We start from the raw sequence: 16962 nt of genomic DNA, 5'->3' as shown, positions 1-16962 counted from the left end.
CCGCGAAACAAATAGTGTTGCTGTAATAATATTAATAATAATAATAATAAGTCTTGAAACTGGAAGAGCAAAGTACATCTCTGTTTAAATTAAAAATTAACCCAAATGATAAACATGCATTCCTACATAATTAACTCAACAAAATTGTCTCTATAGAAAGTCTCTTTCTCTCTCAACATTACTATAACATACATATCCTTAGAATCCTCCTTCCCCCCCTGCAATATCCACAAACACAAAACAAAACCAATTAAACCCTAAATATTCGTAGCCTGAAAAACTGTAAACGTTCAGACTTTCACATTTCCTCAAACTGCATCACAGTTTGAAGAACTGTAAACGTCCACTCCTGAGAATTTCAAGTCCAGAATATATTTATTTAAAGATTGAGAAAGAGAATAGGGTGAGTCACGCAACCAACCGTGCGCATTGCAGACTGAATCATAAAAAAAAGGTCTGGATTTGGGACACTGATCGATACAGTTTCAACTGTGGGCAATAAGTTGGCTCATTGTACCTTTCCCACAATATATATTATTTATTTCAATAAATTTATTTCCATTTTCCTTTTTAAAATTAATTAATTAATCTTTTCTTTTGCAGAATACTTAGTAGTCGTTTTGGTCAACACTGGGAATTGTGTCTCCAATTTGTCATAATAATTAGAGCTGTCATCACATGGGATCGACCCCATTGTATTATCATACATATATTATATATATATGCATGATAATACGAAAAACATAATAATACTTTCCTTTTAAATTAATTAATTAACATAAAAATTGTCATTACAAGATCTTGTAATATCGTTCTTTTCTTAGAAACTCAAATTAATTGTCTTTATTTTCATTTGGAAACCCTAATTATATAAGATTAAATGATGAACATTCACTACTAATAATATTATTATTGATACTAACAAGAAGTTTTAATTAGCAGAAGGAAGATAATATGAAATTAAGAGTTTTTAATTAATTACCTATGATAATTATGGGTGGAAGGGAACAGAGAAACCCTAACCCTAAGATGGATCAATGGTGCGGCGGTCGTCTCCGGCGGCAGCTCTCGGTTGCTGGAACTGACTCAGCTGGCCGATACTGGCGGAGACATTCATGGCAAGAAGGCCAGTGTCGTAATTGTTGCCGGCGTCGAAGCTCCGTATCATCTGCTGCTGATGCTCTCTAGGGAAGAACTGGTGGTGATGAAAGTGATGCTCACGTCCACCACCACCTCCTCCTCCGCCCCCGCCTCCACCGCCAATCAGATTGATGCCCATGTTGGGGTGTTGGTTGTGGGTAGTGGCAGCTGCAGCCGCGGCTGCGATGAGTCCAGCGTGGCCGGTGATGCCGAGGTTTTGATATTTGGATAGTTCGGACTTCGCGCAGCTGAGATCCATCTGCAGCTGGCGGAGACGGTGCTGCAGGAAGGAGATGACTCCGACGCAGCCATAGACGGGGTCGCGGAGACGCATGTCGGCCTCATAAGCAAGAGAATTGACGGCATCTTCCCGCTGCGAGGGCTGCAACTCGTTGAGAAGCTTCGTCACATTACTTGCTCCGAAAACTTTGTGCACGTTTGCAAATTTCTGAGGCTGGTCCGGTGGAAAATACGGCGCAAACACACACTCCGGTTGACACTTCCGCCTCAAAAATTTGCACGCCGCACATGGAGAATTCGATGATGATGCCATGTTATATCTTCTTCTCTGCAACCCAATCCCAAAAAAAAAAAAAAAAAAAAAAATACAAAAACAAATACACCATGTAAAAAGAAATGATATTATATATATGAATTCTTGGTTTAATTAATTTATGCAAGTTAAGTTTACCATGAGGGTGAGAGATCTTGATGATGATGATAGTGTTCCTGGACATGAAAATGGAGATGAAGATGAAGATGATGATGATGAAGGGGTTAACTAGGGCTTCTAGGGTTGAAAATGAAAATTTTTGTTTTTACAGAAAATGAAAATTGCCTTGTGAAAGAGACATAAAATTGGAAAGATTACCCTTTACAGGAGCTGTCATATATTAATCAAATTATTCTCCTATGATTTTTTGTCTGAATTTGAAAATCAAAATGAAATCTCCATAAACTTAGAGATAATAGAGATAGAGATAATTTTAAAGCTGGAAAAGGAAGTTATATAAATGAATAATATAGAGCATGTGTTGATATATTTATAAAACATGAAATTTATTTATAAAATTCTAGAGGATTTTGTTTGAGTCTAAATATGGAGGGGGAGAGAGAGAGAGAGAGAGAGAGAGGGAGCAAGGAAGAAGAAAATAAGGAAGAAAAGTTGATAATGGAGGATTGGATCTCGTGAGAGTTTGATTATTTCAATGGATCAAAAGGTTCATTTTTGAGAGTAGATCTTGCTTAAATTTCATACAGAAATTAATCTTGGGATTAACACAACACCATATGTATATATTATAAAGCAATAAAGAGATAATGTGCAGAAGAAGCAAAATTAAAATAACCAAAAATGGTGAAAAATAGGAGTTCTCTGACTCTTGACTGTATAAATAAGATCTTGGGATGAAGAATTTTTTCGATCAATTTATTCTTATTCTTTTTGCAGCCTTGAAACTTTAATCAAAATCAAATAAAAAAAAAAAATACATAAATAAATGAAAAGTACTTTGTAGTAAACAAACAAGTCAAACCTTTTTTTTTCTTTTTTCTTGGAGCTTTTCTTCTTCTTCAACTCTTGAAGATGGATGGATTTTTGTTTCTTTTTTCAGTTTAAGGGGATGAAAAGGTCATGCAAAATGGTGGGTTCTTGAGAAGGGTTCGATTTGTTCGCCGGAAAACAAAAGGCATGTAACATGCATATAAAGATGGTGGCGAAGAGTGGGAGCGAAATAAGAGCTAAGGCTTAGGTTTAGGGGGATTTTTTTTTTTTTTTGTATAAATATTGAGAGAGAAAAAGAGAGAGAGAGAGGGGGAGGTAAAAGCGACGGAGAAAGGGAAAGTCGCCCAGAAGCAGAGGCTAAGGAGGCGGAGAGAAAGCAAAAGCAAAAACAAAAACACAGAGAGTGAGAGAGATAGAGAGAGAGTGATGAGGTGAAGCTGCTGGCTGCTGCAAAATGGAATGAGTGAATATTGAGTGATAGAGTGATAGATATATTGATTAGTTTATGGAGGGTTTTAATTCTGATCATTTCATCATCGCTCTGTAATAATAATAATAATATCACTGGTTGGTCGGGTCAAGATACCGTAACTTCAATTTTGACACCCTTTACTTGCAGTTTAATTATACTGTAACTTAAATTTTTGACATTGTTGATCAGTAGTTTATTTTATCAATTCAACAGTGATGAGAAATGATGTGTAACTTTAAGTACCCAGTTTGCTAACAGTTTACATTATAACTAAACTTTTGAAGACTGGTTATAAGCAACAATGTTGGCAGATATTGTGTAATTTTATACCCACTTTGCTCATAGCGTTAAGAAATGTTGTATAATAATACAATAATGATTCTTGAATGCATTACTCAATAAATCTTAAATTTGAGTCTCTTTTCGATTGCTAATAAGAGTAGCTATTGAAGCTTTTACTCGGTCGATAGTTTCAAGGTCCAAAAGGATTAGTTGAGATATGTATAAACTAACCTGGACACCTCCGGTCATTAAAAAAAAGAAGAAAAACAAAAAGTTGTTGTATAACTTAAATACCTAGTTCATTAACAGCAACAGCAATGAGAAATGAAGTGTAACTTAGATACCTAATTTGCTAACACTGTTGTGTTGACAAAGATGATCAACCTATCTATGGGACAAATCATTTAAGCCAAAAGTTTCGGGTTTCTTACAGTTTTGTCTCTGGGGATATATCTGAAATTTAAAATTTTGTAATGTGAAATTTCTGATAACAAGTAGTAGTAGTAGGTGTGGGGGTTTGTTTGTTTGTTGGTATTATTGCAGAAACCTGATGAAGGGGATTTAGAGGATGTTCTTGTGTTGTTGTTGTGACAAGACCTTTCCTCCTTTTTCTCCGTGCTTTACTATTTACTTTGTACCCCATTCCTTTCTCTCTCCTTCCCTTTTGGGAGTTTTATTAGGCTTTCAGGTTTTTCATCTGTCTCCCTACCCCACTCATGTTCATATTTTCATATTTATATATTTTCCCACCAATTTCTATTTAGATTAATCAAATGCTCTCATTGTATATAATACAAAAAAAGGGTAATTTCTAATGTCATAGAGTCGAGTCTCAACTCTAGATTTCAATTGATAGAAATTTTTCAACTTATAACGGCGACTATGTGTTATGCTATATTAGTTATAAGACGATATGATGAATATTATTCATTTTCTTATAATGAATTCTTCTATATAAACGTTTTGTAGTTTTTAATGTAGGGATCAATGGTGAGAGTTCTTAAATCGTAAAATTAAAAGCTAATTAATGATCAAATACCCACCTTTAATCTTTGATTCACAAAGGAAGTTCATATTTGAGAATTTTCAAATATCTATATTGAATTATATTTTAACTTTATATGTGTATTAATGTTGAATTATTATACATACGACTATTCCTGCAATTTCGATATAAGGTAAATATAATGTTAATTAATTCATATTAGTTTAGTGTTGGACTATGATTTCAAAATCACCTTAAAAGGTCCTTGATATTAGTGTCAATTAGCTTAAACATATATGTTGTAATCTAATAAATTCATAACCTTGAAAGAATACCTTTATCCTATGATAATAATACTGTACTATATACCATATGATAAATATTTTTATATCTATGTTTTGAGGTTTTTAATGTGTAGATTAATTAAAGGTTAACAATTACTCGTTAACTTTACAAAATATAAAATCAAAAGTAGCAATTAATTGCTCACTTCTAAATCATATATTAAAAATCTATGATATAATATGCACATGAGAATTTCTTATTCTTTGGTGGAGTTCTTTGAAGGGATTGTGCCCATAAGATGAGGATTAATTCGATCTCGTTTAATATCCTTTACAACCAATAATATCATTCAGTAACAGAAAATTTTATAGACGAATAATATCATAATAAACGAGAACACAAATAAATTTCAATTAATTTAAACATGGAAAAAAAAAAATTGACTACAAAAACTTGTAGATTATAATTTATTTTGATTTGTTTAATATAAAATTGAAAGACGTGTGAGAGGTTTCATGTAGTAACAAAGATAAAATAAACAACAAACAAATGCTCAACCCGGTCCGACCCGAAACTGACCCACCATGTGGTCAGGTTAATTGAAATTTGGCCCAATGGGTTAATTGGGCTTAAACCCAATCAACATTATTTGGGCTTAAATGAATTGTTACTAGACTTAACCTATTTAAATCCCATAAAATTATTAATAATTAATAATAGAGAAATTCATCTTCAATAAACAATACTAAATACACAGAGACATAATTTTTGCGTCCTTGTTCTTGACTATGCACAAATTATACGTTCAAGAGGATATTAAGATTTGATCGATCTAAAATAAAATTTCTCTATATACTTTTTAATTCAGTAATTATATATATATATATGTGCGCGTGCAATAACAAAAGCAAAATAAGTAAAAAAATTATATAGACAAAAGGTAGAAGAATTGCATACCATATGCTTGAGAGCCATGTCTAATGAACTCCTAGACATCATGCTTCCAAAAGCATTTCCATGAGAAATTTTTAATAATTAAGAGTAAAATGGGAACAAAATTAGGACTATCCTGGTAATAAAAATATAACACCCTTTTAGGTGGTAATTAAATTACCCCAAATTTATTTATAGTAATTATTATTGATATTTGAAGATTACGAAATATTTTTTTACTTTAAAACCAAACATAGTAATTCTCAAATTAAAAAGATAGAATTACCAAAGTAATATTTTATGAACCTGGACCAAACCCATCCTCTGAGTACCATATACCTAGCCCATCAATGAATTTATGACATCAATCTCAGAAATTTTTCTCTCTCGTCTATCTTTGCAATGAATGCATGACATTGATAGTAATTAAATACGATAATCATATTAATTTCCCATTCTTGTTTATTCCAATAATATTGTCATTCTGAGCAGCTACAATTATTAAATCGGATGCATAATGCCAAGTAAATTATTTGTTATTAGAGTAATGTTACATCCACAACCTCTTCTCACAAACGTTCTCTCACAACCCAAACCCTAACGTGACAGCTCGCAATTGATCAATTATAATTTATCAGGTGGGATCTAGGTGGAACCCATCATGAACTGATCAGTTACAAACTACCACATCGAGGTTATGAGAAGTTAAGTTTGTGAGACTAAGCTGTGGATATATCATTTTCTTTGTTATTATCCTCTTAATTCTTGGGGGATCATAGTGCCCTAATGACGGCTCCATAGATTACAAGACCTTTCTTCAACAAACGCTTACCGAATTCATACATAGAGAATTCTATTTCCTCATGCAATCTCGTCATCTTTGCGATTGAGCGTTGAGATCGCACTGTTAACGGTGTTGATCTTATCCCTTTCGAAATATTCGAGATTGAAGTTTATCCTTGATCCGTCGAACAGTCGTTAGGATTGGTCGTTGCGTAAATTTACTCTGGATCGTACTAATTTTAGGTCAAGCTTATGCTGGATCGAATTACAGCTCTATGAGCTTTTGAGATCCGCGAGCTTTATGAAAAATCACACACAACAACTTTTAAAAAGATTTATTCGGTGGTTAAACATAAATTAGCTTATCCGTGAACCACCTTTAAAAAGATTTATTCGATTGTCAAACATAAATTAGCATATTTGTGAATCACCTTTAAAAGGATTTATTCGATCGTTAGACATAAATTAGCTTATTCAAACGATAAATTAATTAATCGGATTTATCTGTCCCACCACTGAGAACATATATATTCTATCATGTTATATTACATCTTGTTTATATCACGAAAAGAATTAAATCTCCAATGCTATTGCTTTCCGTCGCTCCATCTGCCAGGTTCTACACAATTAATTAATTTACAAGTCATTCTTCCTACGCTTACCAATTCTTACATACAAATTCTATTTGCTCAGAGTTCGATGAAGTTGTAAACATATATTAGACCAACAGACACCCTTAATTACATCAGTTTGGATTTTATTTATTTATTTATCCAATTTGTGTGTGGAGATTCGAACTTAAAACTTTTGATTCTGATACCATTTTAAATTTTCATCTTATTTAAAAACTTAAGCTAATAGGTCAGGTTTAATATATATTAGACCAATATATTGAACATTCCCATCCACGAGCTTCGATCTTAATCATTGTGATATATTGGGAATATTGTGACTCGTTTTTGTTTCCATGTAAAATTATATCGCTTTTGGTTTTGTATGTTAAAAAATATAGGATATAATATGCACATGAGATGGAAATGAATGGATAACTTGGTAGGATCCATATACAACTCTACCACCATATATAGTTTAGCGAATTACCTAGAATATCATCATTTTATTCAATGCATTAATGCTAGTTTAATGATATAAAACTTTGCAACATTATTGCAGAAAAGGAGATAAAATTTCATATTAATTTCAAATTCCCAATTGGGGGTTAAAGAGCTTTGTGTCTCGCACTCTCTTCTTTGAAGATAATTCAAATTCATTCTCTGGTGGAGTTTTTTGAAGGGATCGTGCCCATAAGACGAGGATTAATTCGATCTCGTTTAATATCCTGTACAACCAAAAATATCATTATATAATTGGTAATCTTATAAACAAACAATATCATAATAAATGAAAAGACAAATAAATTTTAATTAATTTAAACATGGAAAAAAAAATTGAGTCCCAAGACTTGTAGATTATGATTTATTTTGATTTGTTTAATATAAAGTTGAAAGAAGTGTGAAAGGTTTCATGTAACAACAAAGATAAGATAAACAATAAACATATGCTCAACCTGGCCCGACCCCAAACCGACCCACCATGTGGTCAGGTTAATTGAAAGTTGGCCCAATGGGTTAATTGGGCTTTAGCCCAATCAAAATTTTTTGGGCTAAAATGAATTGTTACTAGAGTGAACCTATTTAAATCTCTCAAATTCTTTTGCAAACCCCAATAATAATATTGTAAAACTATTAATATATTATAAATTAATAATAAATAAAAAAGAAATTCATCTTCTATAGATAGTAATAATGAATAATTTTTGTGGTTCGTTGTTCTTGACTATGCACAAATTATACGTTCAAGAGGATATTAGCATTTGATCGATTTAAAATAAAATTTCTCTATATACTTTTTTAATTCAATAATTGTGCATATGTACATGTGTGTGTATATATATGTATGTTTGTATACGTGCAATAACAAAAACAAAATACGTAAAAGGATTATATAGACAAAAGGTAGAAGAATTGCATACCATATGCTTGAGAGCCATGTCTAATGAACTCTTAGACATCATGCTTCCAAAAGCATTTCCATGAGAAATTGAACCTCCTCGAGTCTTTGTTTTTGTTTCTGACCTTTCTTGATCACCTATTGAATTTTTTCTAGCGTTCATCATCTTCTCCACCATCTTACTCCCTACAAAATTATTTTGTGTTCCATTATTTCCAGAATGAACCACCATTCTCTTCCCTTCACCTTCCTTGGCCTCAACTTTTCGACCCCTCGTGACACTTGGCGAGCACGATTGCCTCCTTGATCTAGCTACAAGTTGTTGATCATCCGTCTTTTGTTGTGCCAATGACACCGGCGTTGTTGAATTAGGTCGACTCTTGGTTGCAGAAGTTGAACGATCGGTATTGGGTCGACCCCTTGTAGCAGAAGTTGAGCGATCAATATTAGTCCTTAAATTAGGGGGTGTTTCATTGGAAAACCCTGGAATTTGAGCAGGAATTGTTGACCGCATCGAGGGTGACACTCCCCGACTTCTTGGCTTTGTCTTTGTGGTTGTACTTGCATCTGTTATTGTTCCCGTTAGGGTTTTAGTCAAGTTTGAAGTGAGGAAACTATCGATATGATTATTGGTGATTCTTGTTGTGTTTTTGTTGGTGTTCATGTTTGTTTTTTTGTTGTTTAAATCAATAGTTAATGGTGTTGTTTTTTGGTTCGTAATTGTTGTTCCTTTGGTGGTTTTGGTTTGAGTTGGAGTACTTGGTCTTTGACTAGGGGTTATTGATCTTTGAGGGACTTTAGGTTTAGGTTTTGGAGTCTTTGGCCTTCCGATGTTGCTTGTCTTTTGTGCTCCTGAATTGCCTGCAAACTATACTTAAATATATTACTTATACGTCGAATTAACAGTTTGTCTTTCTTGCGAACGTTTATATTTTTTTAATATGTAAATTTCATGAAACAATATAGGTAAATATTAAAAAGATAAAAATTCAATTAAGTCTGTCTCTACTGCAAAATGTTCAACAATATTTTTTTTATCTTTTAGCGTAAGGAAAATAAAACAATAAGATTAAGTAACAAAAGATGAAATTAAACATACCCTTGAAAGAGGTTGAACAATTGGTAACTCCCTTTGAATGACAATTTCCGGGGCACCGGTTGCTTCCATTTCTAAGGATGGAAATAATGGAGTGGCTGGTGGTGTCTTTAACCTTCATAAACAATACATCCATCGAATTAATAAATATAAAGTAATTTTCTTAAGCTAAGTTTTGCTGATGTTGAATTTAATATTTACTAATTAATTTATCAATTAAGTACCAATCATAATCATTTTTCTCCTTCTCCTTTTCTCCAAACAAGTCATATCCTGACCCTTTCTTACCAGATCCAATTCTGTATAGTGCATAATTTCCTGTAAAAAACAATAAAAGATATATATAAGAGAATAATACGACCGAACAAGAGGTAACATTACCCATTTTTGTACCAACTATTGGATCCTTTCAATAATGTCATCGACCTTTATTGTACACGAGGTAACGTTATCCCATTTTATACTAATTAATGAATCACTCCAATAGTTTCATCTACGTCTACTTTACAAGAGGAAGCATTATGTTTTCTTATACCTATCATTGGATCACTCGAATAGTTTTGACTCTTTGACAATAATTTGTTAGGCGTCGACGAATGTAAACCCTAGTAACATAATAACTCTATTGGACATACATAAAAACATAAAGAGTAGAGTACCAGGATTCGGCTCAAACTCATCGGAAACTGGCTGGAGGAGGCTAGCAAGTCGATCTTTTTCACGTTTATGCAACTCCCTGAAGAGAAGAAGATCTTCATCTCTATTATCTTTTCTTTGGGCTAATGGCATCGAAGGGATCTTCATCTTCCTCCCACCACCACTGTTCATATTGATTCTTATGTTTGTTCAATTCTTTCTTGAAACTTTGTTTTAACAGAAGAATGAATATATAGGAAAGTGATATAATGAATTGAATAATTAATGGAATAAAAATGGAGTGACATTTGGAATGGAGGCCGGCCATGAAAAGGTCTCTGTCATTAAGCCAATGCAAAGCTTCCAAAATTCCAAATTCATAAGAAGCTTTGTGATGAAAAAATACATAGATTCCTCTAAGTTCACATTTGGCATTGTTCAATCCAATCAATAGTGTCACCTTAATTAATAAGACAAATATGAAATGCCTTAATTTCTTTGTTTAATTTTAATGGGAAACTACCACATATGATATAGCTATTTCAATAGATTAATTTTATTTTTTGAAAATGGGTTATTCCATATGATTTTTCGTTTTGAGCTAAATAAATAAATAATTAATTAATTACATATTTTNTCTAAGGATGGAAATAATGGAGTGGCTGGTGGTGTCTTTAACCTTCATAAACAATACATCCATCGAATTAATAAATATAAAGTAATTTTCTTAAGCTAAGTTTTGCTGATGTTGAATTTAATATTTACTAATTAATTCATCAATTAAGTACCAATCATAATCATTTTTCTCCTTCTCCTTTTCTCCAAACAGGTCATATCCTGATCCTTTCTTACCAGATCCAATTCTGTATAGTGCATAATTTCCTGTAAAAAACAATAAAAGATATATATAAGAGAATAATACGACCAAACAAGAGGTAACATTACCCATTTTTGTACCCACTATTGGATCCTTTCAATAATTTCATCGACCTTTATTGTACACGAGGTAACGTTATCCCATTTTATACTAATTAATGAATCACTCCAATAGTTTCATCTACGTCTACTTTACAAGAGGAAGCATTATGTTTTCTTATACCTATCATTGGATCACTCGAATAGTTTTGACTCTTTGACAATAATTTGTTAGGCGTCGACGAATGTAAACCCTAGTAACATAATAACTCTATTGGACATACATAAAAACATAAAGAGTAGAGTACCAGGATTCGGCTCAAACTCATCGGAAACTGGCTGGAGGAGGCTAGCAAGTCGATCTTTTTCACGTTTATGCAACTCCCTGAAGAGAAGAAGATCTTCATCTCTATTATCTTTTCTTTGGGCTAATGGCATCGAAGGGATCTTCATCTTCCTCCCACCACCACTGTTCATATTGATTCTTATGTTTGTTCAATTCTTTCTTGAAACTTTGTTTTAACAGAAGAATGAATATATAGGAAAGTGATATAATGAATTGAATAATTAATGGAATAAAAATGGAGTGACATTTGGAATGGAGGCCGGCCATGAAAAGGTCTCTGTCATTAAGCCAATGCAAAGCTTCCAAAATTCCAAATTCATAAGAAGCTTTGTGATGAAAAAATACATAGATTCCTCTAAGTTCACATTTGGCATTGTTCAATCCAATCAATAGTGTCACCTTAATTAATAAGACAAATATGAAATGCCTTAATTTCTTTGTTTAATTTTAATGGGAAACTACCACATATGATATAGCTATTTCAATAGATTAATTTTATTTTTTGAAAATGGGTTATTCCATATGATTTTTCGTTTTGAGCTAAATAAATAAATAATTAATTAATTACATATTTTTTCTATAATTATCCATATATTCATTAGAGTGTCAATGAGTGATTTCACTTATGGCAATTAATATGTTTGCATTATTTCAAGTCTTCGTTTCAAACTTTTTATACAAAATGTAAATCAATGTGTTTAAAAAAGAAAAAAAAAAAAATTGGCTTGTGGCTAGATGGCAAAACTTTAGGTTATCCGGAGGTCTTGTGTTCGAGCCTCACCAAGTAGCCATTTGCCATATATGTGACTTACCTGATCCATTGAATTTATAGGATGTTTAATGGACTTCAATGATTAGTTGAGGTACACGCAAGTTGGTTCGAATACTTCTCTTTATTTATTTATAAATATACAAACTGACGGAACACTACGTTCTTATTGATACGCAACTCATCTCTTTCCTAATTATCTAGGAGATTTTTCTCTTCATAATGGGCTTGAGCTTCAAGGCTGAGAAATTTATAATTGGGCCAATTGGGCCCATTATGTTGGTGGGCTGGACCAAGCCTACTGGCCCTGTCCCCAGTCCCACTGGTCCATACTTTCACAAAACCTAACCAAAACAAGAACCTTTTCCATTTTCTTCTTCTTCTTCTTCTTCTGTAGAAATAAAGCAATGCTGGGTTCAGCATTGCGCAGAGTCACCAGGCTCTGCTCTTCTTCTTCTTTCTCCTCCTTTATCATCTTTAACAACGCCACTAACACTACCTCAAGCAGGCTGCTTCTTCTGCCTCATTATCAACATTTTTCAACTGCAACAACTGTGCCAGCAATCCATGAAACCAGCAGTTTGAGGAACAAGCTGTACAGAGACACACGAGCAAGACGACGAGTAGTCCGACGTCGTTTCGTTAAGAAAAGTAGTAATGTTACGACAAATACTTATGCAGCAATCGAGCTGGCTTTGGATTCGGTGGTGAAGGTTTTTACAGTTTCCAGAAGCCCCAATTATTTTCTTCCTTGGCAGAACAAATCCCAACGAGAAACTACTGGTTCAGGTTATTCCTTTCTCCATTTTCTTCCTTGAATTTGTGCATTTTAAGCCTCTTGACTCAAAAGTTTTAGCTTTAAGTCCAACAGCTTCTCGAATGAAATGTGGATTAGAAAAAAATATTGGAATTTATGCTCAACACACTCAATTACATTGCTATTAAGCATGTTAAGTTACCATATGGTTAAAAAGTTTTTAGCTGAGATAGGGACTCAACAGAAAATATTTAAGTCCATCAGCCTGTAACGTGATGCGTGTGTTAGACAGATTAGTTCAGAAAATAGATTTCCAATAACAGAGAATGTGAGGGATTTGAATTTGGGACGTTTAGCTCTAATACTGTGCTAGGTTATCACTTTATTAATATTTAAGTTCAACATTCAGCATCATTCAAGACTTATAAGCGCCATGGTAGAAAGAAGATGTAAGGAGAGCATTTGAAAAAAGTTGATGCACACAACACACTTGATTGTCATTTTGTTGAATGAACCTATTTAGTGGTAAAGTTAGTATTAGGAAACGGTGTTCTGGTCCATTTGCGTTAAAATTTGGTTAGATGTGCAAGATTATTTTTGAGGTGAGGTGAGGAGAGTTTAATATTATAATTGTTGGTTTTTCAAATAAATGTAGGATTTGTTATTCATGGAAAAAAGATTCTAACAAATGCTCATGTGGTGGCGGATCATACATTTTTGATGGTAAAAAAGCATGGTGGTTCTACCAAATATAGAGCCCGAGTTGAAGCTGTGGGTCATGAATGTGACTTGGCTATTCTTGTTGTTGAGAATGAAGAATTTTGGGAGGGTGTGACATTTTTAGAGCTGGGAGACACTCCATTTCTTCAACACGCTGTTGCTGTTGTTGGATATCCTCAAGGTACCTCCAATACATTATAATCTCTTATTTTTTTAGAGGTCTCATCTTTGGTGGGGGTGTAAATTATTAATGTTGTCTATAATGTTGTGTTCTTTGGTTACAGGTGGTGACAACATTTCAGTAACTAAAGGAGTTGTTTCGAGGGTTGAACCAACCCAATACGTCCATGGTGCTACTCAACTGATGGCTATACAGATTGATGCAGCTATAAATCCTGGCAATAGTGGTGGCCCGGCAATTATGGGCAATAAAGTTGTTGGTGTCGCTTTTCAAAACCTTTCCGGTGCTGAGAATATTGGGTAAATCTTTTTTGTGGTCTGTCTCAAATGTATCTTATGTTTATATCTAGGGAGCAAACAGATTCAGACTAAAATATATTTATTTTCATCTAGCAAAAAATTATCGTGCCCTGGCTGAATTTTTTTTATCTTATCGTCTTTCACAGCTATATTATTCCTGTTCCAGTTATAAAGCATTTTATAATTGGTGTTGAGGAAAATGGGAAATATGTTGGATTCTGTTCTTTGGGACTATCGTGCCAAACCACTGAGAATGTTCAACTTCGAAAATTCTTTGGAATGCGACCCGAAATGACTGGAGTACTTGTGGACAAAATTAATCCTCTATCAGATGCCCATAAAATCTTGAAAAAAGATGATATTGTTCTTGCATTTGATTCTGTGCCTATAGCAAATGATGGGACAGGTACCAACTCTGTACTTCTTCTTCGTGATAATTTTACATAAAATTTTATTTTGTTCTCATTTAATTTAGTAGTTGTTACCTCATTTGAAAGATAAGTAACCTAAACTGAAGTTAGGTCGTTCAAGTAAACAAATAGCCACATTTTATGCTATACTGAGATGTTCTTATTTGGTATTGCTTTTCTTGTTTTATAAAACTGTGCTTGAATCTTTGATTGCCCACTGCTTGGGAAAAACGCAACATTTTTTAGATCTTAATTAGAAGCAAAAAATGATACAAGTTCAAAAGTTTTTGTTACTTTCCTCTCTTGATGTCTTTGACATCTTTGGTTTTCCCTTATGTTCTTAATTTGTAGTCTTATTCACAACATTGCAGTTCCTTTTCGTAACAGAGAACGGATAACATTTGATCATTTGGTGTCTATGAAGAAACCCAATGAGAAATGTTTAGTTAAAGTCTTGAGAGATGCCAAAGAGCATGAATTCAGTATCACACTACGACCTGTAAGACATTGTTATCTTTTCTCTTGATTCTTGAAACTTGATGATATTAGTAGCTTGAAGATTCATTATTTGATAAATATGTTGAATGTAATGTGTTGGGATTGATCCATAAGTTTGTTGATTTTGCAGTTGCAACCTCTAGTTCCAGTGCATCAATTTGATAAGATACCTAGCTATTACATATTTGCTGGACTGGTTTTTATTCCGCTTACCCAGCCGTATCTTCACGAGTATGGAGAAGATTGGTATAACACTTCCCCACGTAGATTGTGTGAACGTGCACTGAGAGAGCTGCCTAAAAAGGCTAGTGAACAACTCGTTATTCTTTCTCAGGTCTGTTTTCTTCTTTGGCTGCAATTCATTGCTTTTAAAGTTTCTCTGACCACGTTTTCCTCAATTGGAGTTATTTTTCCTTGTATATTTTGCATGTTGGAAAATTGCTTGAGAATCAATTAAATTACTCAGTGAACCCATTCTTTTTTAATTGAAGTTTCTTTTGGCTGATTCAACTTCTGGTCACTTTTAATGATCCTGCTAATGACCATTTTGACTACCATTTTTTGGGTTGTACGGCATGAACATGCCCTCTGATTTTCTTACCTTTGATCACATCATAATAATTTATTATCTTATCTTAGAGAAACATTTTGGGTTTGAGGGTTTTGCTGGATTCAAATTTTAATATCCCGTTGCTTAAGCCATAGAGTTTCTGCTTTACCTAGTAACAATAATCACTTGTCTTGTTCAGGTACTGATGGATGATATCAATGCCGGGTATGAGCGTTTTGCAGAATTACAGGTGCGCTAATTTTAAGAATTAAGTATAGTTATCAGTCATATTCAAACTTGCTTTGATGGGTCATCACCTACTGGCTGTCATACCATCTTCAACTCCCAATGAACCAAGACGTTTATGAATGCATTTTTGAAGCAGAATATGGATGGCCAACCTTTACTTTATTGCCACTTAAGCTCCTGGCTTACAAGTTGAGAAATATAACCAATTATATCTGATTGACTGATTTCAATTTCCTAGCATTTGATCGTAGAAAAGCACAGGACTGCTTTCATTATACAGTGGTCAATATGTTTTTTTCTGAATGATCTCAATTGTGGTTTAACAGATTAAGAAGGTCAACGGAGTGGAAATTGAAAACCTGAAGCATTTATGCGAACAAGTCGAAAACTGTAGTGCAGAGAGCTTGAGGTTTGATTTGGACGATGACAGGGTAATTGTATTGGACTATCAAATGGCAAAAATCGCCACATCTAGAATTCTAGAACTTCACAGAATACCGTCTGCAATGTCCAGTGACCTTGGAGATGAAGAGAACCCAGGAATTGAGTTGGCCTGCACAAGCTGAATTGTCTTCAGAATACAGTTGCAAAAAACAAACACCGACAAAGTAAAATTTTGGTATTGTAATCGAGTCAGTAGTAGCTTTTACTCATAGTTACATATTGATCTAGGAATAGCATTATTTCTATGTCAACATTACCATGTTTGAGGTATACTTTCAAGGAGATACCAATAACAACAATCTATAGTCAGGGTTTACAGAATTCTTACTTCCATGTGTTGGAAGTAATTTAGGAAATATAAAACATAGAAGTCTCATTAGTTTTTGTTCATCGTGTTTGAACTATTATTTATTGCTTTAATCCGAGTTAGATTTTCTCTCGATCAATCCAAGCATCTGTTCAATGAAGTTTATCTTTTACTTGAATAAATCGTATCAAACGCAATCTGGACCATTGTTCTCTGACTAATACCTGCTTATGAATAAAAATTTTCAGTCCTCCACAAGCAACTAGAATCTTATATTACCTTAAAGATTACTATGAATCTTTAGAAAAATGTGTTTGGTTAATTGGTGGGTATGTTATATTAACATGTTTGGCTAGAAGGAATAAATTGGTGGGTATGTTATTTAAATTAT

At 33.5% G+C, this 16962-nt stretch overlaps 2 protein-coding genes and 1 long non-coding RNA gene across 3 annotated transcripts; 1 reads left to right on the top strand and 2 right to left on the bottom strand.

Annotated features, from left to right (window-relative positions):
- Window positions 1–1024: 1024 nt before the first annotated feature.
- Window positions 1025–1693, bottom strand: LOC116146592 (protein ASYMMETRIC LEAVES 2). The gene is made up of 2 exons (XM_031432004.1): window positions 1342–1693; window positions 1025–1308 (listed from the first exon to the last, which is right to left on the bottom strand). The coding sequence occupies exons 1-2, from the start codon at window positions 1691–1693 to the stop codon at window positions 1025–1027; spliced, it is 636 nt and encodes a 211-aa protein (XP_031287864.1).
- Window positions 1694–9041: 7348 nt separating this feature from the next.
- Window positions 9042–9734, bottom strand: LOC116146593. The gene is made up of 3 exons (XR_004130526.1): window positions 9715–9734; window positions 9494–9605; window positions 9042–9262 (listed from the first exon to the last, which is right to left on the bottom strand). It is a non-coding gene; the product is annotated as an uncharacterized LOC116146593 (long non-coding RNA).
- A 2818-nt stretch (window positions 9735–12552) lies between these two features.
- LOC116146525 (protease Do-like 10, mitochondrial) lies at window positions 12553–16710 on the top strand. The gene is made up of 8 exons (XM_031431934.1): window positions 12553–12945; window positions 13569–13814; window positions 13918–14113; window positions 14260–14519; window positions 14895–15022; window positions 15152–15355; window positions 15771–15821; window positions 16147–16710. Exons 1-8 carry the CDS (start codon window positions 12564–12566, stop codon window positions 16384–16386), a joined length of 1707 nt encoding a protein of 568 aa, XP_031287794.1. The 5' UTR covers window positions 12553–12563; the 3' UTR covers window positions 16387–16710.
- Window positions 16711–16962: the final 252 nt, after the last annotated feature.

This window comes from Pistacia vera, unplaced genomic scaffold, assembly GCF_008641045.1.
Source record: "Pistacia vera cultivar Batoury unplaced genomic scaffold, PisVer_v2 Contig479, whole genome shotgun sequence".
In the NCBI taxonomy this organism is placed as follows: Eukaryota; Viridiplantae; Streptophyta; class Magnoliopsida; order Sapindales; family Anacardiaceae; genus Pistacia; species Pistacia vera.
The sequence above is the reverse complement of the archived record's forward strand: the minus strand, read 5'-3'. Positions and strand labels throughout refer to the sequence as shown.

Excerpts from the sequence above, each read along its gene's own strand:
- LOC116146592 (XM_031432004.1), bottom strand. The coding sequence starts at position 1,693 with ATGGCATCATCATCGAATTCTCCATGTGCGGCGTGCAAATTTTTGAGG. Across the intron at positions 1,309-1,341 it reads TCAAAACCTCGGCATCACCG|CTGCCACTACCCACAACCAA; the intron begins GCCACGCTGGAC and ends CCGCGGCTGCAG.
- LOC116146525 (XM_031431934.1), top strand. The coding sequence starts at position 12,564 with ATGCTGGGTTCAGCATTGCGCAGAGTCACCAGGCTCTGCTCTTCTTCT. Across the intron at positions 14,114-14,259 it reads TCCGGTGCTGAGAATATTGG|CTATATTATTCCTGTTCCAG; the intron begins GTAAATCTTTTT and ends CGTCTTTCACAG. Across the intron at positions 15,023-15,151 it reads TCAGTATCACACTACGACCT|TTGCAACCTCTAGTTCCAGT; the intron begins GTAAGACATTGT and ends TTGATTTTGCAG.